Here is a 26156-nt window from a genome sequence, read left to right as displayed (position 1 = left end):
GCAGATGCCCGTGCTCCATGAAGAGGACAGTTGTATTCGTGTGTCATTCACACTCAAATTACTGTAGCAGTAAATCAAATTGAAAGAAGGTGAACAGTTTAAATAAAATCTTTAATTGCTTATTTACAACAAAGGCAATGACTTGGCAAATTGAAAATTATGATTTGCACTTTCCCACTAACTTCAGATACAGCAAATTGTCAGCTATAAAATCTGCAGCCTAGTGAGTAAGGCGCAATATTTACATCACACTAGTACTGCAAAAAAAAAAAAAGCACTTAAGATTCATTTACTGTGACAGCCAGAAGTTACACATTTATCCTGTAAATGCTAACAATGCTGAAAAAGAAACTTCAGATATCACTTAAAAGGTCAGTGCTCTTGTTTTTTGTCAAATTGCAAACATGCAATAGTAGTAAAAAAATCTGGTAATGGGATAAAAACAATACCCCTCTGATTTTGTCAGGTTTTGCAAAATAACATTTTGATACAAGTGTACTTCTTGGTCTGAAATCTTAACACTAGTAACTCTGGTGTTAGACCAGCTACTAGTTTTACCTTAGCAAAGATCTTTTTTGGAGTGGTAGGGACGGAAAAAAAGTAATCAACTATTACATTTGAATCCAGGCTACACTAGAAGCATAATACAATAATCACACACACACACACACAAATTTATGAATACAAATTACTACAGATACATTATCAAGATACCTTGCTTTAACAGCTTAAAAAAAAAATTAAGTGTTAAAGAATTTATCGCAGCCCAAAATAAAGAAATGTTTTGTTTTCTGCTTCCTTTTTGACATCCTTTATTCCCCACCTCTATGTATTTTTTGCTAGTAATGATTATTCTTATTTTAGAAGGATAGGGAAAAAGTAGTCACGTGTAAGGTATTAATCCAAAACCTATCATCCTGGCTGTCTCTTCTGAATGTAAAAGACCTAAAAATTATGAGCTACAAGGACAACAGATATGCCAACCATATGTTCTGGACGTGGAATTTATAGCGAGGCCTGTAGGGAATGGTTTCTTTGTATAGATTCTTTACTGACACTCTGTAATAATTATCTTCATGAAGGGGTTTTATTTAGCTATGCAGGAAAAGGACGAAGATGGCATCTGTACAGAAGTCACTGTTTTGCCCACTCTCCATTCAGCATTGGGGTGTGGAAGTTACCATCATTAAGAGGACAACCAAAGCCAACAGACACTTTTTGCAGCTGCCCTCCTTAAATTACATTCTTGAAATTAAGTTTTCGCAGTGCTAGTAGTACTTCCACTTCATCTTTACAAGAGCAGAGTATTTTTTCCAAATGTTTCTTTTGTATTAATAAAAGTCAGTGTAACTTTGACATGACGTATAAGTGTTTAGCAGTTTGAGTTGATTCTTAAATTTATGCAGAAACTTTTACAATGTGCGTGTTTTATATTACTGGGGTACTCACACTCACAGCCATTATAGATTCAGATGTCAGTTACAGGCATATCCTCTTCCTGTCTGCGCAGTAGCTTTTCCAAGCTTTCCAACTTTCATTGCTAATAGTAGATGTAAACAGAACACGTGTGGCAAGTATATTAACAGACTCCTCGACGCATTCAAAGAAAAGGTGAGTCTAACTTTTATCCAAAGCTTTCTCTGATAAATTGTGCTCTAGTTCAGGTGATTCCTCAGCATCTCGAGTAGTAGAAGTGTTATAAATACCATCAACTGCAGGGGCTGTTGTCGGTGTCGTGAGAGGTGTCACAGTATGTCCAAACCCCTGATAATGACCCATGGGTGAAGATGGCATTGAAGAAGCATCAGAAATTGGGTCTTGAGTAGATGAAGACAGTAAACTTGTATGCTCATTTTGTTCATGATCCTCAGCAAAAAACATTTTCCTTGGCTGGCCCAAAACCGTCCTTCCTAGAATTACACCAAATGAAAATACCTTTTAATACTTCCAGCAGTATACCAAGGTCTTTGAACATATAAACTCTAAAATAGGCATGTTGAATTAGAAGATGAGTCTTTGTTTTCTAAGTTTTACATGGGCATTGCTAGCTTTAATAAATAAAAGGATGTCTTTCCATAGAAAGCCAACCAAAACATCCCTCTTTTCTACCAAACACACCTGAATCTTACCCTGAGATGCATCTATTTAAAAACTAGACTATATTAGTCAAGAATACTAGAAAGAGCAAAGTGCCAGATAAACCATGAATCCCCTAGGGATGCAACTGCCGCTAATTTGGTATGGAATGTTCTCAAGGTACTACAGGGATGGATAATAGTGTAAAATTAAGCTGGCAATACACACGCTGTTAACAGATCGTACAAATCTGTCACTTACCAACATTTCGAACCTGTTCTGATATATCTGCCCTTATATCAGAAATATCCCACATGGCAAGAAAAGAGTCAAAGCATGACCCTTCTTCAGCTTCTTGAACATAAGGTTTATAGGAAAAACTGTAGTGATGCGCAATAGCAGCCAGGAACATCTCAACACAAATTATAAAATCCTGCAATGCAAGAGACATTGACGTAATCATTTGTAACTGGAGAAAAGTAGTTCCTGGGTTTCTTCTCGAATTGAAAGACTACAATTGCCTTGGGATACTGGCATCAGCTACTCCTCTACCGGGGGTAGGATATTCCTGGCAGGCTTCAGAGAGCCATGTGTACTACACACATACTGGAGTCAGTCCTTGCCTGATGGACTGGCTTGCTGGAAGCAGATATTCCACGAACAGCAGCTCTACCATGAATTCTTGCAAGAAGAAATGCAAGGATATCCAACAAAGTATTTAACTGGGGCACATTCTTTCCGCCCGACACACAGATAGAGAAGTGTTGAGCATAAAACTCACTTGAGGTGACCGGCTGAAACTTTGCCCAATTTATAATAAATTCAGTACTAGTCTAGCCTATGTTAATTAAAGTACGACAATATTTGTTTGAGATCAGCTACGTCATTTTACATACTGCCATTCCTCCTAAGAAGTAACTGCTCCTACCTGTAGGCCTGTAGCCACAGCTTCCACACTTTGCCATTCCCAGGTGTGTTTCTCAGAAATAACACCAACTTTCACCAACAATGCAATAAGCACAGCTTGCCTATGAAGATTATGATGATGATGATTATTATTATTGTAGCAGTAGTGCCAAAAAACATGCAAGCAAATCTGATAAATAAGGCCTGTTTGTATGTGTACTTACAAAAAACTTCCGTTCATATATTTAGATTTTAAGAGGAGGAAAACAGACTTAAAAAGAGATGTCATTCATCCATGGTCCTAAAGACCAACAGAGAACACAACTAAGGAAGTGTTTGTTGATCCAGTTAGTTATTAGAACAAGTTGCTTCTCTTTCAGGGTATTACTGCAGCCCACAGAGTAATGTTCAAATAGACAAAATGCACTCACTCATTAGCAACTAACTGCGAACAATGCTTAAATAGTAATTTGTAGTTAACATACAGTAACTATTTTGAAAAAGTTTTTTTTTTTTTACTTTAAAAAGTGAAAAAAAAATCCTTTTTTGTTTTGAAATAACTACAAGTGAAGATTCTAAAATAAATTATGTTCTTCAGAATCACTTCACAAAATAGCAAGTCTAAAAAATAACGCTGTTCATATTGCAGTGCCCTTTTCCCCTCATAGCACTTCACTAAGATTAATGGTAGATTTTTTTGAGGCCTCTAACCTCAGTAACAAATCCAGCCTTTTTAGCTCTTTTATGATCCACCCTGACAGCAAGAAGCAGTAAGTAAATAATTCACTTACCAGAAAGAAACAAAAACAACCATCTTCACACAAAGGAACTTGCCAACAGGTTGGATAGGGTTCAGTTCTTCACGTAGTACTTTATAAAACAGCACCAGACAATACATAGCAAACTAACAAGGAAAAGAAAATGAAGAAAAGCTTTAAAATCTTTGTTTATTTTGTGAGGGAGATGTTATACAGCATCTCTTCAGTTAAAAAATATAGCACAGTATGATACAAAGCTAAAAAGCTACTTATTTTAGAAAAGAGGTTCTGGACTGAGGGAATCTTTGCCTTACTGCTTTAAAGCAGATTTTTTTTCTTCCCCCCCCTTGAAACTGTATTTCTGAAATGCATGGTACTGACAGACAGTGAGGTCATCTATCTACACATGAAAGCAAACTGTAGGAAGGTCTCATAAAATCTTTTCAATGCCAAGCCCATCTCCAAGGGAAAATGGCATAAAAAGCACACGTTCTTTCAGGCTTCTGCTAAGAGCACCTGAAATGTTGCCTCTTCAGGAGAGATGAGACAATGAATGCAATCTTCACTGCAAATTTGAAACTGTTTCTTATTACTGGCAACTGCAAGCAACCAAACTAACCTATAGCCAAACCTAAGGAACCCATCTCCCCTTCTCACACACATTCTCCTAGCCTCTTACTACTAAGTTTCTTTAAGCAACCATGTCAACCAGGACACACAGAAGTATGTGCTGCTACTGGGACTGTTGTCACAGTGGAAAGCAGTTACAGGTCCTTCCATAACAGTCACCCATCAAACCTGATGATGGCAGCAGGAGGAGGACACCCTTTTTGGCTGGAACGTCATGCTGTTCTGACTCCTGCTGCTGGTGCCAGGAGAAGAAGCTTGGAGGCTGGAAGGCTGAGTAGCAAGGAGCCTGAGCTGCTTGCTCCTCTTGCAGTAGCTTATGTGCAACATGCCCTGGGTGAAGCAGGAAATGATTCCTCTGCATTCCCAGCTGCCACTAAATGCAATCCCTGACCTCCAGAATGAAATCTTCACGCCTAGGGGCTGACATCTTACCCTTACCCTGACATCATCTGGCAGCTGAACCAACAAGACAAGGTGTTAGCCCAGAATCTCAGCATCACATGCACCGTTTCCATTTTTTCTTGTCATTGTTGTTACCACCAGCTTTGTAACACAGTGTTTTTAACAGCCACTGCCGACTGTCTGTGCGTGTGCTGGGAGGAAGCTACAGGGTGAGTAAAGTCATCTCTTTTGCAGAGGGGCAAGTCTGCAGCTCTAACATGCCTGGGCCACACCACCCATCAAATAGTTTGGGGTAGAGATGTGGGACACTATTACTTTATGGAGCTTTGTAGCAAAAATAATAAAAGTTTTAGATTATCTGTTTTCCTGGTATTTTGCCTATATAGTATTTAACAGATAGGAACTTTGACTTACAGTGGGAAATATTTTACCCATAAGAATTACTAGACATTAACACAATTACTGTCAATAGTTCACATAAAAAGATTCACGTAATACTAATACGATGACTTAAAAAAGCAAAAAGATACTCACTAGCTGTGACATGTTGTTAAGTATAACCAAGTAAGTCCAAGCATTGTTGAAGCTGAAGTTTCCTTCATCATACACTCCCACTAGCTCACAAATTCTGAAATAATTTTTATAATTAATCACTATGTAGTAAACAATCGCTTTCTCGAAGTGCTAAATCTTCATTACATTGATCAACTGTTAGAATCCCAAATCTCTTTTGGTAAATAAATATGGGCACTGGAATAGGTTTCCAGCAGCATATGGCATAGGAAGTTTATATTGTATTTTCCATAGAAGAAATAGCGTTTGAATGCAGGGTTAACATATCCCATTGTTGAATTCATTCAACAATTAAACATCTTTTCAGCTGTTTCGCTTTTTCTAATATAAACATTTATATGGATATTCTTTGTGAGTAGCAACTTCTTCCATAGTCCCACAGAATTAACAGTAATGACCATCAATACAAAGTTTATTAAATTTAGCTTTCACCATCAACATGTGTAACTGCCTGCTATTCCTTTACAACAGGTTATATGATATGTATGAAGTCAGTCAGGCTTGAAAGTTTAATAAAATTTTAAAAGTAACATGAAACCTGACTTTTAAAGTACCTTATTGTTGAAGCCAATGAGAAAAGGGAGAAGGAGGAAAAAAAAATACTCTCCAAATTAAGAGATCATAAAAATGTCTTTCCCACATAAACAGTACTTCACATTCTCTCCCACTGCTTTCAGCAGCAGGCATTAAGTATTTATTATTTCAATTCTGCAAATATAGTTATTTGCTACAGAGAAGTCATAAAGAAATCATAGGTTGATTCAAAGTGCCAGGACCCATTTAGCATGTAACACAACGAGTATGCTTCCAAACTGCCTTGATTCAATACAAAAGGCATGAAAATTCTTTCCAGATTAACTCTAAATTACATCCTGAAGATCAATATTAACTATTTACGAGCATACTTACAAAGCAATAATGGTAGTAAACGGTCTGACAACAGTGTACTGCAAAACACCCAGTTTACATCTAAATAATAAAACTCTGCAAGAGAAACACAAAATTCATTGTACAAGAATTTAAAAACAATTCATTTAGGGAAGTTTCCTGTTCTCAGCAGTTTCACCAAACTAAATTTTTATTTCACGGCAATTTCAACTTCTGCTTCCAGGACTTCAGATGCTACAGTATACAGTGTGTATATAGGCAATACACAAAAGACCTAGACTTTTATAGATACATAACAGGAAATACTCAGTGATTCACTTCTTTTAGCCATGGAAAGCTTCTGGCTGGGCTAAACAAAGAGAACGCAATTTTCACCATGTTTGAAGAATGACTTGCATTCAAAGAGTGTCTTTAACATTTTAAACAGCTTTATCAAAATCTCTTAAGAGAGATGCTTATCAGATTAGAGCATGCAGAAACAAACGGTTCAAGGGCATATGGCCTTTTGTCCTTCACCTGCGGAAGCAAAAGTAATAGGCTATCTAGCCCACCAACGATTCTGCATGAGGTTTTTGGCAAATACCATATGATAGCAAAGGAAGCAAATTCAAGGAGACCTTTTTCCAATATAAGGAAGTTTCTTGCAGCACCACCTGAGTCAATGCATATTAGTAACTAAGTGTGACTTATAGGATGTTTTACAGTTCGTAGCTGCTTTCAGTAGGGGTTCATAGTTGATAAACAAAACATGTGCAAACCATAAACTAACTCTGCCAAGCAACAACAGCTATACTACTAAATATGAAACCAAAATGTTTGTATCTGATTGCGCAGCTTAAAATTTTAAGATGTCATCATATACTCACTCTCCCATAGCCCACGATGGACAACAACACAGAGGCGGCAGATGTCTCTGCTGATCTTTCGCTTCTATTATTAATACGAGGTTTGGATACCGGTTGGTTAGATAATTTGAAAGAAAAACCATAAAATTATAGATGACATAAGCTTCATAGCATTCTCGACATGTATCCACATATATTGCAATGTTGGGGTATTTCAAAGCTATCCACTGTAAGGAGAGAGGTACATAAAAGGTTACATGCAAGAAAGACAAAAGTGATCCCAATGACAACAGTGGCTGGCTAGTTCAGCAAGCAATACTTCGTTAGACAGCAGGCACTAATTAAACAGGGCTTGAAGCATTTGGCTGATAAGAGTGGGCTGCTACAGCTAGAAAATAACATTCTGTAAAATTCCAAGTAGAACTTCAGATTGCATCTCTGCCACTTCAAATGGAAGCATGCTTAAAGCACTGTGCAAGAGATGCTCTGTGTCTCTGACCACACAATTCAGTCTTTCATTTAAAAGTAACTGAGGAGATGGTTCCCTACACACAGCCTACTCCTGTTAGGAGAAGACAAGACAAATCTGCTTCCTGAAATTCATGTATTCATTGTCAATATGGGTTTGAGAACAAAGTTTTCAGTCCATCAGTACGAAGTTGATTTCTTTTGGTATCTGATATGTAAATGTTTGTTCTGGCATGTTTGCAAAATACAGAAAAAAGCAGCAGATTAGCCTTAAAGTGGCAGTCATCCCTCTAAACCAGAACTTCAGCCAGAAGTGATTTTTTAATTTTTTTTTCCAAAACGGTGATTATCAATCAGCTGCCAAAGCTTTCAATTTTTGAGTATCACAGTGCTATTGCACTGTTCAGTGCAACCTGTCCTACTGGGGGGTTTTGTTTGTTTGATGGGGGGAGTTAAATACAGGCAGGTCTTTGGAGTTTACTTTGCTTCCCTAGTTTGTAGCAGAGCAAATGTTGCACCTTCTCTGACCTTCTTATTAGAACTACAGAAAGATGCTTCATCTCCTCATCACAGTTAAGAAATACCAGACATGACAGATGCTGCAACACCTTTGTGGAAGATGTAATACTGCATCTAGTAAGCTGAGAATACAGTATTTGAATCTGAGGAGAGAACTTTATGTTCAGCTCAGATTAAACACTCTAGGAGGCTTTCATATATGCAGCAAAGGCCATAGGATCCAGGAGTACAGGGAAAGATTTTGATACGTCAGAAATGTCCCTGAATGCCTAGCTAGAGCTCATTTAATTAGCAGGTAATTTTCTTCCAAAGGAAAACTCTGTACTTGAAATTGAAATATCAACCTGAGGTAGTTGATATTCCCCATAAGAAACAGATAATGTTGTTTTCTTCCCTACTCTCCTTCTGTTTTCTTCCCCACTCTCCTTCAATCTCAGATATTCTAAATCCCAGTCTTAAAAAAAAAAAAAAAAAAAAAGGAGAACATACATAAGAGTGACACTTCATAAATGCTCAAGAGAAAAACCAAAGGAAAAGTTCCTGCAAAGCTGTCTTTTATGGGGGAAACAGAAGTATTTGCAGTGTCAAGAGACAATGACAACATGTAAACACACATCCTGTACAGTCCACAGATTTAGTATGTTGCTTAGCTCTGGCTGAAATAATTTCCACAGGTGACATATTTACATGAACCATATCTGGTCTAGCCAATAGAATCTATCACATAAAAGTATTCAGAAATGGATTTTTGGTGGGATGTTACCCTTTGCCCCCTGAAGCAAAAAAGAAGAATTTTAGCACCAAGCATAACTTGGGAAAGAATTTTAGCACTAAGCCTCACTCGGGAAAGAAAGGTAAGGCACTGAAATTTGAGACTGTTCTTGGACCAGTCTGGTTTCCAATTCAGCTCTTACTGAAGATGGAAGGACCAAAAGCAGGCTCTTCCTGTACCCCTTTCCACATCTGTCATAAAGGATACTCAAGGACAGGGTCAAGAAGGGTTAGCGAAAGCAATCCCACAAGCTCCACAAGAAGAATCTAATATCACTAGAACTACGCTTCTGACGTATTCCGCAAATAGGAATGCCCAGAAATTTCTAGGACCACGACTCTCCGTGCAGCATTGTTTCTGCTCACTGTGACACTGATTTCCCTCATTCCCACAGCAAACAGAATTTTATCGAGCTGTTAACAATAAGAGAACACTTACACTGTCTAAACTGTAAATCGGCACCATCCATAGAATCCTGTTACAATAACAAAAGAACATTTAATATTACTACAAGTATCTTTAGTCTGAATTAAATTCAACATTTGTAGCACAGGTAAAACGTGAAATGTTACCGTATTATTGGTTTCTGTAATTCAGGTTGAGTATAATGGACTAAGTGTTGTAGTATTCCCCAGAGAGATATTGGTATAGTCATTAGTAGAAATATCCCAGCGATAAACCATGCTTTGGTATGAATTCCAACCTTGCAAAGAAAAAGAAGAATACAAGATCAAGTTTCAGTATTAATAAAGTTTTACTAGTATAGCAAGAAAAATATTTTTTTTTTCTGTGAACAAAATTTTATGATGGACATTAAGTACATATCCCAATATTAAGTTTAGTTTTTCTAACTCTCCTTTTCAAATACACAAAATCCCAAAGTCTCCCTTGCTATCTCAATGTGGCATAGAGTAAAACTTGAAAACTCAAAAGATGAGAAATCTTGCAGAACCAAACAAAAACATCACCAATAAACACAAAATGTTCTACGAAAACATAGTAATGCTCACTATTTAATTTACTGAAAGCCACAGCCGATTTCCTTGGTTTAGGTCTGAAATCTGTCTCAGTTCAGTGCTTCATTATAAAGTTTCTGAAAGCTTGTGGATTTAAAGTATTTTTAGCTTTAAAATCAAGTTCCAACTAGTAATCGATTTCAATTAGTTTAATTTAACAATCTGAAATAGATATGCATGTATACATAAAAATACATAATGTCTGCTAAAACACAGCGCTACGATTTTAAACCAAAGCTCTCTAAAAAATAACTATATTAATAATCCTAAGTACCAATAACTGAGAAACATAGTAGACTCTTCTCAAAGTTTTTGTTGTTGTTGTTGAAAATTGGTTCTCTGACCTCCTACTGTACATCAACATCCCACGCCTTCTGTTGCTTTCCAGTTCAAAGATCACTGCTGAGTAGTTTTTCTACCAGTATCGGATTTAATGATTTTGAAGTTTCAGATACCACTTTGATATAGATATCCATTATGCTGAGTATACGAAGGCATCAGAACAAGGTTTCAAAATAGGAAGTTTAAAATACACTCAAGACAGATTTTACTGTCATTAAATGCTTAAAATTATACCACGAAAAAGCTTACCTCCAGTGGAGCAAGCCCAAAATACGTATTTTAAGGTTAAAATTTTACTTTTTGTTAGAAAAAGTAATGCTGCCGCACGCGTGCGTAACGCACGTGTCGCTGATATACCACGGTACCACCCGCACGAAAGAGAAGCCTCTCTCTCCCGGTTCTCCCCGACCAGACGGAATTACCTGAAACGGCGCGTTACGCACAACCCCGCCGGTATCGCTACTCCGTGTCCAAGCCTGCCCAGTGCCGGGCGGGGCAGAGCTCCAGCCGTGCTCCTGCACGGACGGACCCAGCTCCTCCAGCACCGTACCGACGCTTCACACGCCAACCCTCACCGACCCGGAAGGAGAAGGAAACCCTCTCCTGCTCCATCCCGCTCCGTTCGCGCTTTAACAGCCCCAGCGAGCCACGCAGCGGCACCGCCGAACTTCTCCGGCGTCTCCCTTCCTCCTCGGGTCTGCACCCGGCGCTGAAGGGCGCTGCCAACTACCTCAGAGGCGCGAAGCCGCCCGGCAGGGCCGCGCCGATGGGGTAGGGGCTGACAGCCCCCTCAGGCCCGGCCGCGGGGCTCCCCGCCGCGCCCCGGCCCTCACCTCCAGCTTCTGCAGCTCCCAGACGCAGAGCGGCACCACCACCAGCAGCCCCACGATGTACAGCAGCACCACCAGCGGCCGGATCCACCGCCGCCAGTTCCCGCAGGTGCACGGCATGGCCGCAGCGACGCCGTCCCGCCGGCCACACCGGCGCCGACACTCCTCACACCGGCGCCGGGCCCGGCAGCTCCCGCGGGGAGCGCATCACCGGCGGGGCCGCCCGCACGCCCCGCCGGCTCACATCAGCCGCCGGCTCGGCTCGGCTCAGCTCCGCGCTCCACCGCCCTCCTCAGCCCGGCTGGTCCCGGCCCGCCCCTACCCGCCGCAGGGCGCCCAGCGCTGGCCCGGCCCGGCTCGGCACCGCCCCGCGCACACGCCCCCGCGGCACTTCCGCCTGGCAACGCTTCCGGCTGCCCCGCCCCAACCTCAGCGGCCTCGCCGATTGGCCTCTCGCCCTGCCTATTGCGGCTGCCCCGCCTCTCGCCCTGCCTATTGCGCGGCGAGCGCTTGGGACAATGGTCGGTAACGGTGTGGCCGCGCCCTCCCCGGAAGGGTGGTCTCTTCCGCCTGCCTAGCCCCACCCCCTCCCCTCCTCCCCCTCCTTTTCTGAGGTACCGTGGCGTGCTTGCCGCCTATGTGGAGCTGGATACGGTCACAGCAGGGAAGCGTGGGAACACTGGGTCACGCCAGGCCTGCGGACGCTAAGGAGAGTCGTAGCAAATGAGATTTATGTTAGGAAGCGTGTGGACAGGCAGAAATTGCAGGAATTGAAGATAACAGAGACAACTACTATAACTTCACAGCTGGACGAAGCCTCTGTAAACAGAGGCAGAGTGAGCAACCTGGTGTAGAGAGGTACCTAACAATTCCCAGAATGGATGACAGGTTGTGCCATGAAGACTCCAGTGAACATATGAATAATGCAAAATATGTATTAAATTTCAAGTATTTGTTGGACACTTAAATAAGTGCCTTGTTAAAATGCCAGTTAACTCCACAGTAGTCACTGACAAAACACAGGACTTCAGGTGCTGATCTAAATTAGGACCATTGGTGATACTCTGCCAAGTATCCAAGGAGCTGCAGCTGTAAATTCTTGGAAGGAGGCAAATGCAGATTTTAGTTTGAGGCATGACTGAGAAGTGTATGCTGGAAGAAACCATGTGGCGTTAAGAGGTACTATGGAACAGTGACTGGGGTCTGACTCTTTTTTCTCTCTCTAGCTAAATTCCTGACTTCCCGCCCCCCCCCCCCCGCCCTTTTTTTTCTCTGCATTGCAATTACTGCCCAGGCTTTCCACTATTAATTTACCAGTGGTTCAGACTTTTATTCAAAAAATGAAGCTACATGGTGGGGATTTTTTTAATAGTTGCTGTCTCTGTATTGTAGAAATGACTGAATGCATATTTTCATTGTGTGTATGCACAGTGAAAAGAAATTTCCTACTTGGTAAATTGCAAAACCCTAAAACTTGTCAGACTGCTTATCCCAGAGCTGACATAATCAGCAGTGTGAGGTGAGAATCCTGCCTGTGAGATCTCTCTTGCCCTTCACATGCTGCATTGATGGGGCATCTAGTAGTTCACAGGGCTGTGTGTGTGGATGAGGCAGCAGCTCATCCTGGAAGGAAGTGTTCAGTTCTTTGGCTACTATGAACTGCCAAAGCAGCTCTTTCTTGTCTCCTCCAAGGAAACATCAATGAACTCAGTCCACAAGCCAACACGATGAACTATGCTGGCTTAGCCAAAAATAGAGATTGTGGTAATGGGCTGTTAAATTTTCCTTTTCCATCCAATGTCTTAGGAGGCAAAGAAATAGAAGGTGTTACTGATATCCTCAGTAGCTGGTAGGTTCCTCTAGAAGTGAGGGCGAGTTATGAGGTCCTTTTCCACCTGGATATCATCTATTACATTTCGTGTCATACTTCCCTTTCTCACCATTATCTAGAGCTTGGAAGAGTGGTCTGAATTAGTCAGCAGCAGCCCTGTTCACCTTAAGTAAAAAGTCCGATATCCCAGTTGCCATTTCTACCATTTACTATCAGTGAGCGAATTAACTGTAAATTCAATTTTAAAGTTTGAGGATAAGAAGCATTTTAAGGGAACTGAAAGGTCATCCCTGTGTTACAGATAAAATGAAAATTCAGTCGAGGTAAGTGATTTGCTCGAGGTTGTGGCAGACTTGTGAACAGAATCTTGTTCACTGATACTGGCACTAAAAGCAGTTCTTCCTATACTGTTTTGAGCTGAAATACTACATTTCTGTATCATATTACCAAATCAGTATTAAGGTGCCTATTCTGTCACCTTAGTTCTTTGTATGTGACCCATTCTTGGCAAGGTGGTACAAGAAGTAGGTCAATTAGAATCTGACAAGCTCGGTCACAAAAAGAATTATGTAAATATAAATACTTTTCTCAAACCTATGACAGACACAAACCCAAATGTTTCCAACTTTTCCAGAAAAGCAGACAACACAAATGCATGAGTATTACAAATACATACAATGGCAACTTATCTGTAATTAATAGATCCAAAATGACAGGAAATGTTTTACATCATTAATGAATAAACACAGTATTTTTTTTTAAGTTCAGGATTTTTTTTCTAATTCCCCCTGTACTTTGGTTCACTGAAGTCCAAGCACTGCTTTGGTTTTTTGGGGGGTTTGAGGGGTTTTTGTTTGGGGTTTAGTTTTTGGGGTTTTTTTTATTTCCCTAAGAATATCAAGTTGAGATCTGGCTTCTTAGTGATGTTTTTGATACAAGTTCTTGCATCATTTTTAGCACTCAGAGTTTCTTCAGCACTTACTGGATAATCATTGTTTAGAGCTTATCCAGTCTTTTTCTGTCTACTGGTGTTTTGTGTGCTTGCCTCAGGTTCCAAAGTAGGCATCTTTGCCAGTTGTGTCATATGGTTACTAGCCTGATCTTCCCCTCTAGTGAACTTGAAGTTTTTGGCCAGTTTCAGCCAATCTGAATCAAGGGTCACAGTCCCAAACTCCAAAATATGTTCGTTTAAGTTTTGTGAAGGCTGGTAAAGGGGAAAAAGCCAAACTAATGCTTATCTCTACCCTCCTGAAGAACAGGAACTTCACTTTACTCATACTGCTTATCACAAGCATACGCACTGGCCAGTCACCGTAGATCAGTTTTAATTAATATTTCATTTGAATAACGTTGGACTAGAAAACCTAATAAATTTTTTCAGCCCTGCTGTCTTTGATTTCCTGTAATGCTATAGGGGATTGATAAACTAGTCTATGCAAGAAAGGTGCTAAGGTTATTAAATTGGATACCCTTGTCCAGTGGCAGATGTTATGTAAAGCCATATTGTAAATGTGTAAGTAAGTATAAATCCTGAAAAAAGGTTAAAGGTTAAATTTACTTGCATTTCTGCAAGTAATTTGTTTTGAATATTTTCAGAAAATTTTTCTATAAAACAAATCAAAAGTAGATTGCTTTTTTACGATAAATCAGAGGCTTTAGGGTATTTGAACAGTCTAGAGGGAAAGCAGGTTTTCCACCAATTCAAGTCAAAATACATGAGCAAACAACTTTGGAAAATGCCAGCACCATATTAGAATATGTAAATAAAAATATCTTTCATAGAAGAGGTGAACCAATCATTGTGTTCTACTTAGCATTGGTAAGGGCTTAACTATGCGTGATATAAAAAAAAAAAAAAAAAAGGAAAGATGTGTCTGCTGAGAAGCAACCAGCATGATCTAAAGTTAAAAGTGCAGACACTTCCAGGAAAGACTAAAATAATTGTATTTAGAGAAGACTTAAAGGAAACATGATAAATGTGTAAATATTTGCTACAAAGATAAGCATTATATTCTGTTATTTTTGATGTAGATAGCGCAAGTGTGCTGAAACTGCGGCAAGAGGAATTGTGTATACTTAAGCATTGAAATAGATTAGTTTCAGTGATCTCCACCATTGAAGGTTCTTATTGTAAATCTTCCACTTCATGTCCCAGAAACAATTCAGGGTTTCGATCAGAAGAGGAACTGTCTGATATGTGAGGTTCTAGTCTTTTGTTAGGAAATGCCCTTTTTCACTACTCTTGTCTTTTAAGAGTTCTGTCTTTGTTGTACCAAGCTTCCATTGTCAAGAACCAATTCTTCTTCTAAAATAACTTCATGGACCAACGTGATTTTATAACAGAAATGAATAGGAGTTAATACAATATGGCCCTCAAAATGTAGCATTCTTGTGAGCTGATAGTTATAAATATTCTTGTTCCTTAGTTGTGTTTCTGTAACACAGAAAACAACTATATGAATCTCATCCTCACACACAGATTCATGTTCATGCTTCAAAGTATTGTGCAGTGAAAAAGTCGTAATTGACACATAAGAAAAGAGATCACTTTCCCAATTGTTGTATGGGTTGTCAGTGAACTAGCACCACTGTGTGGGACTAATTCTATCTCCAGAACACATAGAAACTTCCTTGTTTTCAGCAAGAGGCTACATGTGAAATATTGCTAAAAACCAAACCAACAGAGTTCATCTTCACTAACTATTAAGGCTTCTAATATTAAAGAAAAGAGTAACAAAGCTACTCCCTGGAACTTGGAGATAACAGCTGTACTAGCATCATTCTCCACTACTGGAAAGACTGATGTGAATTATTGTTGATGTCAATCATTATGTACATTCTGCTCTCATGAATTTCAAATTTATTTAAAAGAGAGTTATGTCAAAACATAATAAACTGGGATTATTCCTTAGTATATGGAACCCTATAAATAATTTACTAAATTAAAATGGCAAAGAAAATAGACTATTTTATAATTGCGGTTGGAAGACTACGTGGTATATATTATTCATGAATTATATTTTTATTTATATGCCATTCGTTTCATAGGTTTTCTCATTTTTCCTTCTTACTTTGTATTATGCAAGTGCAGACCCTTAGTGATAACTGGGCTGTCCATCTTGCCTGATTAGAATTTCACTGTGGAGTGGACAGGAAGGATTAAACTGAACTTCTCATACAGTGAAAATCATAGATTTCCTCTCTCATATTACGGTGGTATTACTGTCAGCTCTTTGAGGTGTGCCTCCAGTAGCATACAGCTGATTACTTCACACTCCACTCTGGTGCTTACTCAGACCAGCAACCTTTCTAGTGCATTTTTATTTCATTTTATTAAAACTTAACGAGAGTTAAAAACTCAATTTAATTTCTTTTTTCCTTTCCATCATCAATTTTCTGTCACAGGGCTGTCATCAGTTCTAAGAAATTGATTTTTGTCATGGAAATGTTGCTATCACATTCTGATTATTTCCTTGTTTCTTTTGTGGATGTTCATTGAAGGGAATGGCAGTTGTTCGGATCCAGAAGCATCTGTAACCAGCAGTTTGGGTGGTAACTTAGGAAGTGGCTTCTTTGTTTTCATGGTTACTCAGATTTTTGCGTGCTAGCTAGCTGGGGACTTGTTAGCTACATACTATCCCTAGCATGTTTGGCATTTTAAAACATGAGCTCCTGTTGCAGTGAATAAAGTTAACGGACATCTGTCTTTGCTTGGCAAAGCACTGACAGAGTTTTATTCATTTATTTTATGTATGATGGCTCAAAATATATTAAGCAATGTAACAGTAGGTGCTGTGTAAAAGGAAGTAGTGAACATGAAATAATCAAGTGTAAATAACCCTCATACACAACTGCTCAAAAAGGCGCAGCTATCATTCCTGTGAAAGAATGGAAAGAATGCATGCCAAATGTTTGGAAATTCAACAAGATTATTATGAAGTCTTCTTGCCACTTGGTTCTGAAAGGAAGGATCTCCCTGTAGGATTCTGTAATACAAAAACCTTTCCAAAATTTCATCAGATAAGACTTGCAGTAAAGACCAAACAACATTTAGATTCAATTTTAACTGAGCCTCTTCGCTAAAAGTCCATGCTCCAGATGGACAAATTAAAATTCGCAGATTTTAGGGATGTTTTCTGTAACAAAGAGGATTATTTGGTATGATTTGTTAAGGAAGCACTTACTTAATGTGAGAGTGACTGAGCACTGGAACACGTTGCTCAGAGAGATTGTGGAGTCTCCATCCTCGGAGATACTCAAGACCTAACTGGACATTGTCCCAGGCAACCAGCTCTAGGTAGCCCTGCTTGAGCAGGGTGATTGGACAGGGTGACCTCCATAGGTCCCCTCCAACCTCAACCATCCTGATTATGGCAGTCATAGGAATAAATATATGCCAGAATAATATGGTGGAAAAGATACTGCTCAACACCTTCTCTATGACAAAATTTTTCAACTATGACAAAGATCATATAAACAAATCACTCCTATAGCCCATCACCTGTGACCAAAGAAAACTGTAACGTGGACCATGACCAGAGGTCCCTTCCAACCACAACTTTTTTTTTTCATTAAGCATAAAAATACATTAATTTATAGTAAATAACATTACCTGCAAATAATTTTTTCTCCTTTACCTGTTATGTGCCTTTCTATTGAGAAGTTAGAAGATTTTTATTGAGAACTCCCTTTGTTACTCCCTTTGTTGAGGCTTTGTTTACAACAAGGATTCCCAAACTCTGTTATGTGAGTTATTCCAGGAAATGATCTGGCCTGGTAAAGAAGCAGGCAGTACTGTTGCTTAGGTTGTACCTGCTGTTACAGCCACTGTCAACACTCATCCAGAAAATGTCTGTGAACTGTGATCAAAGAAATGTTCTGTCATCTCTTACCTTGCAGCTACAGCTTTAAAACACAATAGAGATACCCATCTGGGATCGTTAGAGCTTCGACTGCTGGAACCTCTCTCTTCTTTCACTCCCCTTCTTAGAAGACAATATGTGGGACCTGCATATGTTCCTCAGCATTATAGGGAAGGACGGGGTCGCCTGTAGGTGGGGCACAGAGGCTATTTCTGGGCAAGTTTTCATCTCAGCCAAACTGAGACATTAGCATTGCCAGTAACATATTGAACATGAGTCAGGCAGCAGAAGACTATGAAGCTAAATTAAAAACTGGGGATCCTTTTAACTGAGTTCTGATTTTTGAGCCTTTGGAAAACCCATATATTAGTAGCAGAAAATGTGTTTCTCCCATATAATATGATTTTAAACATTTTAACCATGAACAAAATACCAAAAATATATCAGGCAATAAAATTACTCTAGAATAACTGAAAATTATTCAAGAAGGGGAAAGAAATATGTGAACCAAAATATGAGGGAAGAACAACACAGAGGGGTCAACTCTATGATCACTACCTTCCCTCCTTCACGGTATCAGCTTCTGCTGCAAAAGTGTGCTTCCTTCTGATTAATACTGCCACAGCAAGAAGCAGGTGTTCAGCAGGCAAATGGAAGAAAAGAGGAAAGGGAAAGGAAAGGGAAAAGAGATGACAAGAAAAAGGAAAAAAGAAAATTTCAGTTGGAAAGGACCTACAGCAGTCATCTAGTCCAACTGCCTGACCACTTCAGGGTTGTTCAAAAGTTAAAGCATGTTCTTCAGGGCATTGTCCAAATGCCTTTTAAACACTGATGGGCTTGGGGCATCGATGACCTCTCTAGGAAGCCTGTACCAGTGTTTGATCACCCTCTCAGTAAAGAAATGTTTCCTAATGTCTAGTCTAAACCTTCCCTGGTGCAGCTTTGAACCATTCCCACGTGTCCTATCACTGGATACCAGGGAGAAGAGCTCAGCACCTCCCTCTCCGCTTCCTTTCCTCAGGAAGTTGTAGAGAGCAATGAGGTTGCCCCTCAGCCTCCTTTTCTCCAAACTACACAAGCCCAAACTCCTTAACTGCTCCTCATGGACATTCCTTCCAGCCCTTTCAACCAGCAGTTCAGCCTATACAGCCTGTCAGGGATACAGTACTCCATTTACAGGTCTGCTCCTTTAAGACACACACATTACATGATATTTCATACTGAGAAGATATACGTTATAAGTAAGATAATATCAGAGAGTGAGAAATATGCGGAAAGTTTTTGCAGCTATGCAAAATTGTGAACTTACCTGGGGAGAAATATCTTCAAGATTTTCTGCATATGCATCCCACATTTCACAGCCTTCCACATAAGAAGTCATTTAAAAATCTCTAAATGGGGCTGTTAAAAAATGTTGTTTTAACACAGTTAAGCAGCATTTTATTTCCATTTTCTCTTGATTGCTGCCTGCTTCAACAGACAGCTATCTGATTGTGCTGCATACTTGACTGGCAAAAAACCACATTAAAATACTGTAATAGATGCATTTTTGATGACTAAATCTATAGTTTTATTGACTAGCTAAGTACTTAGTAATGTGTATAGCCCTTTACTCATATTTCCCAGGTAAAGCTGCCCAGGTGAAACTGAAGTAAAACCAAAGATGATGTTTTTTCATATTGGAAAATGAAAACAAAAGGTCAAACTGCACTACTGTTCATTGTATGTTCTGCCTAAAAATTGCTAAAATGATAGATATTCAGTAGGATGTTTTTGCTTAATAGATGTATCAAACCAGTTTTTAAATTTTCCATGTTCCTGAACTATGTCAGTTTTATTATTTCACACTTCCAAAATCCCAGCTTCATTCTTAGTTGTACCATAAAGGGAAAGAAGAAAAGTGCATGCACTGAAGGATACCTGAAGAGTATTTATGCAACTATGACTGAAGTATTGTGTAAACGAAATACCACAGAAAAGTTTGAGTAACCACTAGGATGTGCTGTCGGCCTAAAATTGAAACCCTGGTATTTAAGAGACAAATTTAAAAATTCTGACGTGTGATGAAAACATAAAGCCCTAGTATTATCATTTGGAGATTTCAGAAAAGAAGTACAAAACACAGATTTTTGTAAGGAAAAGAATGGGGTATTTCAATGATAGGAAAATTTTCCGATCATGCAAATGTCCTTAGCAGGCATACTTGAAGTGAGAGTTTACTAAAGGAGTCACAGCCATGACCACATTCAATTTATTGAATATCTAACATTAGAACTTTTGTCGCTGGAAATTATGCCTACCGTTGCAAGGGGTGGTTTCTGTGGTAAGACCTCATGTGCATATCATATCTGCAATACATGCAACATCTTTGTCCAAAAAAAATTAAATGCATTCTATAACAAAATACTTGTGCTTTTGGTCTTCTGTTGCTTGTTGCAAATGTAAACATATATCTCAACTAAGATTTGTGGATTTAAGCTGGTATACTGAATTACTGGTTGTAAAACAATACGTTTATCAAGATGTTGAGTTCTGAAAATTGTTACGATGGAAACATTTGAAGCATGGTTATTAAATTTTGCAATTTATTTCAGTAATATTGACATGTTTTGTCAGTTTTGACATTTTAGCCTAGAAATTGTTTCATACGTTAGGATTTTCCAGCACTTGCAACTTTATAGTGGGTAACATACTCTTTAAGTTGTGTATGTAGAAAGTGATTGATAAGCCATGCAAGAGAACTTACAGAAGGATCTGTTTTAACTGTTCAAGCCAAGAATATGATGTGAAGGGGTTGGTAGCTGGCAATCCTTTCAAGCCAGCAACAATTCTTGCACACATCTAGAATTACAGAATTCCTTCAACAAGGAAGGGAGAAAGCATCCTACTTTGGGGGTTTTTATTTTTATTTTTATTTCTTCTGGATTTTCCATCTTAAAAGCATAGCAGGAGTATAAAATGTTAAAGATTCCTAAAATACTTCAATGTTTATGTAGTATAGACAATGCTGTTACTGGTAGTGATTAAGTGATCTAATAAGCCTTTTCTCTAATTTGAGTGATTGTTTAACTGATGCATTAAGCTTACATAATGTTACATGTAGTATTTCCAATCATTCCTTCTAACACCACTCAAAAACTGAGGTTTACTCAAAATAAGCTATTTACCTACCAGTACCTACCAGTGTTGCTAATAGTCTAGCAGAATTGAAAGGTAGTGCTACAAAGTTTTGTGTATTCTTTGAAAAAAAAAAAAACCAAACCACAACATAAACCACTTTAAAAGAAAAAGTCTGTGGCCAATTAAAACATGTCAGCATAACAACTCTTGTTTCTGAAGAGTAAGATTTTCTCTCTTTTCTTTCTTCTGAGAGGCATGAACTGAATTCTAGTCTGACAACCAGGAATTCCTCCATTCTAATTCTGATACTGACTCAGTTGTAGCCTATGGCAATTTATCACAATTTTTTATATATGTAAAATGGAAATATTTGTCCAGGGGCAATATGAAGATTAATTACTTAATATTTATAAATCGTTCTGAAAATGAGCATTATGCAGATGATTATTTCTGAGCAGTTGATTCTAATCTGGGATGAGGCCCAGAAAAGGACATAAACACCTGATGCTCAAGTCAGATGGAATTTAGATGTCCTGGGTCAAAACTGCAGTCCTAAAAATGTTTACACATCTGCTATGTAACCCTGGAGGTACCTAAGTTTGATTGGAAGCTCAGGCATTTTTTATTATGAGATGCATAAAGTACTCCAGCAGTGCTCATTTGTGCTCTCAAAGGTACTTAAGCCATAATAGGACCAGGCAGCCTAGTTATTAACTCAGGCTAAGGCCCAGTAGGTGTCCAGACATGAAGCATTCCTCTGCATGTCTCCCTGGAGAGTGCAATCCAGTAGGTAGGCTCCAAAAATGCATAGTAGGCCAGGACCCTGCAGCAACAGCTGGCCCCACAGTGGAAAAATCTGTTTCCCTTCAGCCTGTAGCTCAGTGCTTAGAACAGACAGAAATGTGGATGAGATCCAGGTTCAATTCCCTTGTCTGTCTGAAAGGACTCAACCCCTTCTTTGGACCTTGCTTTAGTCAGCAGCAAGCAAACTGTTTAGAATGTAGGACGGATTCTGCTATCTTCAATTTCACTTTCCAAAGAAGATATTCACTACTCACCATCAGCATTTACATCTTGCAGTTATGGCACATTGGTAAGAAAGAGGAACTGTTGCCAAATTTTACAGAAAATAGAGAAATATTCAGTCCTGAATAAGTGCAAAAATAGTTGTATGAGTTGAGACTAGAACCCAGGATAGAATGCTCCTCAGTGATTGCCTGCTTATGTTAGCCTGCTCCCTATACAACATGATGACTTTTGTGGGTGTACCAAATGCAAAAACTTTCCTTCGTGCACTGTATAGAGACTCTAAACTCTGGAGTCAGTTATGCAGGCCAGGAAGATGAAAATCAGATGCTGTGATACTTAGGAGTGCAGTGCTTTGTCTTTTTCTAGATCTGCCCTAGGTTCAGCAATAGGGATCAGTCAGATATGACAGAACGAACAGAACCTCTCTCCCCTTCTCTCTTGCTTGCTTGCTTTCTCTCCATGCTTGTGGTCAGTTCTTAAAATGATCAGATAAGAAACATAGTCTGAGCCTGATCTTTTTCTTCAGAAGTCAAAGGGAAAAATCCTGATGATGTTAACGAAATCAGAATTGGGCTCCAAGTATTAACAATAGAAGAAATTTTTTGAGACGTTTCTTGTACCTATTATAGCTAAACCTCATGCATTTCTGCTGTGATTTGTCAAAGCTGCTATTTCTGCCAAGTCAGTACCTGTCTCAATACTTTAAAACAAATGAATTCAATGGAATTTTATAGTGATTTGAATTCAAATGCTCTGAGATGTGTTGTGTTGAGTGGCTGAAAAGACTGCTAAAAAGGAGAAAAAGAAAAGGAAGTAGGCTTTTCTTTCTAGAATGCATGCATGATTTTGCTTTTATCCTTGCATGGATATGTTTAGCTAAAATATTTGTAACAGCTTGTGCATATGACTAGGCAGTCATCATGGAACAAAATTATAAAGACAAAGTTTTCACTTTTTGAGGAATGTTGGTATAAAGAAACATGAAGAGTTGTGAAGATGAAAATAGACTTTGATCCCTGCCAATATGTAAACAGTAATATGACTGGAAGATAATCTGCACACTAAATAAATTTCTACATATCTACAAATAGATATCTATTAGCAGGGAAAAAAGCATTTTTCAATAACCATGAAAAAAACATAAAACCAAAACCTTTCCTTCTAAAGCAGCACTGTTGTTTAAACATAATAATATTAGAGGCTTTTTGTGCGCCTGTAACAAATTGCTTGCTTTTGTGCTGCAGCTTAGAAAAATCCATGAAACAGACTGAAACCCCCTGAACTAGGCCTCTGGAAAAAAAAAAAAAAATCTTTTCCATATTTTAAAGTGGCTTTTTTGGCCTCCCGAGTCTTTCTGGCACATCCTTCTCAGACCCTTATGGACTGGGATGCTGCCAAACAGCTTTTTTCCCACAAAACTTTAATAAACTTTGAGTGTTGGACAGAAGAGTAGTACAATTCCCAAAGAGAGGTTTCACTACAGGATTCCACAATACCTACAATATAGAAACTAGCCTCTGAATGAACCCAGCAGTATTTTTCCTTGATTTTCTTACAAATACAAGAAATTCAGTTGTCTTATACTGGTTTAGCACTTTGCTTTTCTCTGTTTAAGAAATTGTTTTCTTTTACCAGCAATATGAGTCCTAATATTGTTTTATAAATTAGATGTACTTACTCTAATGCAAGTATACTTTGATTTTGCCAGACATTAAACCATACTTACATTTGCGTACAACCACATCAAAATATTTTGTAACTACCAAGTATTTAGACACAGATTGCCCAGAAGAAGAAACCCACTGGAGGAGTCATGGGCCAAATTCAGCTTTTAGTTACCATGGCTAGAGGAAGTGAATCCAAACATGTCTGTAGCATTTCTTTGGACCATTATCTACTGCTAGACCTTGTCAAACTTTAGTGTTCTCTAACTTCCATTAGAAACAAGAATATCAGTTGCCATTGCAAATGGAGCTTTTCTATGTAATTGGTTTTTTTCTCCTACACTTGCCTCTAACGCCTGTGCTACTTGGAGGTTGGCATAAGCCCATTTCACATTCTAGGTAGGAATATTGTTTGTTCTCTGTGTGCTTGAATTAGTTCAAAGCTAAAGTAGCAGGAAAATTCTTCTGATGTATTTTGAAGGAAGTCCATAGGAAGTTGCAAAGAGAGAACGGCAGCAAAAAGGTTCACATTAGTCATCTCAGACTCCTAGTCAGTGTGCTACAGCTGGCACTCCAGTTGTGGCACAGGAATACCGAACTTGATGGTTTCAGTTAATTTGTAGACTGTTTATATATCAGTAAACACAGAGCATTTACACATCAGGGGATCATAATCACAACAGACTTGGTCCTATTCTCTGAGCCAGCACTCCCAGGTGCATATGAGCACTCCCGTGGATTTGGCTTGGAGTTGCTTTCACATAATTCCAAACAGAATTTTGAGTCAAATGGTTAATTCAATTCTGAGAGACACTCAGATAATATCTGAAAGAAGAAATCTACTCACCTCTTAAGTATCTGGTCCTTACCCTACTTACTCAGGCAAAGCTTCCACTGACTTCTAAGAATCCAGTTTAGCATGTAAAACAGCAGCTAAGTCCATTTCAGTGTGAGTTTTACTAGAGTAGAGAGTGCATAATTATCTTCAAAATTGCATACTTCCTTGCAAAACCCTATTTTTATTTGCTTCTATGATTGTGCAATCATACATTTTGTAGACAAAACTTTCCATGCTTTGTCATCCCCAAGCTGATTCCTTTTGGAAAGCTTACAGGAAAAATTGTTCAGCTATAGTTATGGATATGGTTAATGAAAAAATATAAAATCAGCTTTAAAAATGTACACTTTTATGGTTTTTCAGTATTCAGAAAACAGACACCCTTAACACATCTAAGTACACTTCATAAATTGAATTAAGCAAGGACAAATATCTTTGTTATTTGGGAGAAAGATGCAAAGTCCAAATAAGTACAGTTTATGTGAATCCATGTGCAATTGTGGAGCATATAGAGGCAGTAGTGAACACTGTACGTATATGTTCAAGTAATACACTTGAAACAGGATGGCCTGACAAATAGGACTGGACCATTGACACTACTTTTTGAATAATGCAGTCCTTCACTTACCAAAATACAAAGTAGACAGGTTGTAGCCTTGCTGGTTGTGAACAAATTCTCCCAAACATAACTGGCCATAGAAAACATAAAAAAACAATCTGTGAGATCCCTAGTACTCTGAGTATCATCTGTGATTAAAAACTCAAAATACAGCAATTTAAAAAGGAGTGACAGTAAAAAAAAACCCCAAGAATAAACAGTGAAAAATTAAAACTGCAATGTTTAATTTTTAAAGAAAAATTAAAAAAGAAATCTGTGAGAGATTCAGTGGAAAAGGTGTCTTGGGGATTCAGGTCCCTTAAACCAAAGACATTACTACTGACTTATATTGATGATTTGTCAAGGTGATTGTACTTTGACCTGCTTTGGAGTTTCACAAGGCAATGAAAGTTGCATCCCAGAGACACGATGCTACTTTTAAGTACCCACTTCTAAGTATCTGAGCAAGAACATTTCAGGTGAAAACCTGATAGGCATTGTAGACTTGTTTTTGGAAGGGAATGAGTGATTTGTTGATGTTTTTTGGTAAGAAAACACATCTTTGGCATAAGGAGGATGACCAGCATGAAAAATTTTGGCCCAAACAATTAGTATGCAAATTTCAGGCAATAAAAAACTAAGTCTTATAAAAAGTGAACATAAGAATCATAGAATCATGGTATCATTTAGGTTGGAAAAGACCTTTAAGATCATCGAGTCCAACCATAAACCTAACACTGCTAAGTCCACCACTAAACGATGTCCCTAAGTGCCACACCTACACATAAAGAAAAATAAGAAAACACCTGAACCTAAGGAAATTTTTTTTTAGTGTGAGGGTGACAGTATTGCAACAGATTGTCCAGAGAGGTTGTGGAGTCTTCATCATTGAAGATATTCAAGACTTAGCTGGACATGGTCCTGGGAAACTGGCTTTAGGTAGCTCTGCTTGAACAGTGGGGTTGGACAAGATGACCTCTAGAGGTCCTTCTCAACCTCAATCATTCTGTGAGCCTGTGATTCTGTAATGTAGTGAACAACATAAATAACAACCAGGAAGAACAGCCCCATCTATGACACTGTTAACAATTTCTGAGCTGATTTAAGAGATGCGCCTCTCCATTTGGAGATTGCAGGCAGAATTTGAATAGTTTTGTAATTTCCTTCTACACATGGCCTTGGCTGGCCT

At 38.8% G+C, this 26156-nt stretch overlaps 1 protein-coding gene across 2 annotated transcripts; it reads right to left on the bottom strand.

Moving 5' to 3' along the window:
* Window positions 1-92: 92 nt before the first annotated feature.
* TMEM184C (transmembrane protein 184C) lies at window positions 93-24495 on the bottom strand. Of its 2 annotated transcripts, none has more exons than XM_075751272.1 (10): window positions 24379-24495; window positions 9410-9540; window positions 9276-9312; window positions 7100-7305; window positions 6255-6329; window positions 5307-5400; window positions 3774-3886; window positions 3005-3104; window positions 2338-2509; window positions 93-1910 (listed from the first exon to the last, which is right to left on the bottom strand). In XM_075751272.1, exons 2-10 carry the CDS (start codon window positions 9490-9492, stop codon window positions 1618-1620), a joined length of 1173 nt encoding a protein of 390 aa, XP_075607387.1. In that variant the 5' UTR covers window positions 9493-9540; window positions 24379-24495; the 3' UTR covers window positions 93-1617. The 2 variants fall into 2 exon arrangements, with proteins under 2 accessions (XP_075607387.1, XP_075607386.1); XM_075751271.1 differs by lacking the exon at window positions 24379-24495 and adding an exon at window positions 11029-11405.
* Between the last annotated feature and the right edge of the window lie 1661 nt (window positions 24496-26156).

The sequence above is a fragment of the Balearica regulorum genome, chromosome 4 (assembly GCF_011004875.1).
Source record: "Balearica regulorum gibbericeps isolate bBalReg1 chromosome 4, bBalReg1.pri, whole genome shotgun sequence".
NCBI lineage: Eukaryota > Metazoa > Chordata > Aves > Gruiformes > Gruidae > Balearica > Balearica regulorum.
The sequence above is the reverse complement of the archived record's forward strand: the minus strand, read 5'-3'. Positions and strand labels throughout refer to the sequence as shown.

Excerpts from the sequence above, each read along its gene's own strand:
- TMEM184C (XM_075751271.1), bottom strand. The coding sequence starts at position 11,145 with ATGCCGTGCACCTGCGGGAACTGGCGGCGGTGGATCCGGCCGCTGGTG. Across the intron at positions 3,105-3,773 it reads GTTGTTTTTGTTTCTTTCTG|GCAAGCTGTGCTTATTGCAT; the intron begins GTAAGTGAATTA and ends TAATCTTCATAG. Across the intron at positions 2,510-3,004 it reads CTGTGGCTACAGGCCTACAG|GATTTTATAATTTGTGTTGA; the intron begins GTAGGAGCAGTT and ends CTTGCATTGCAG.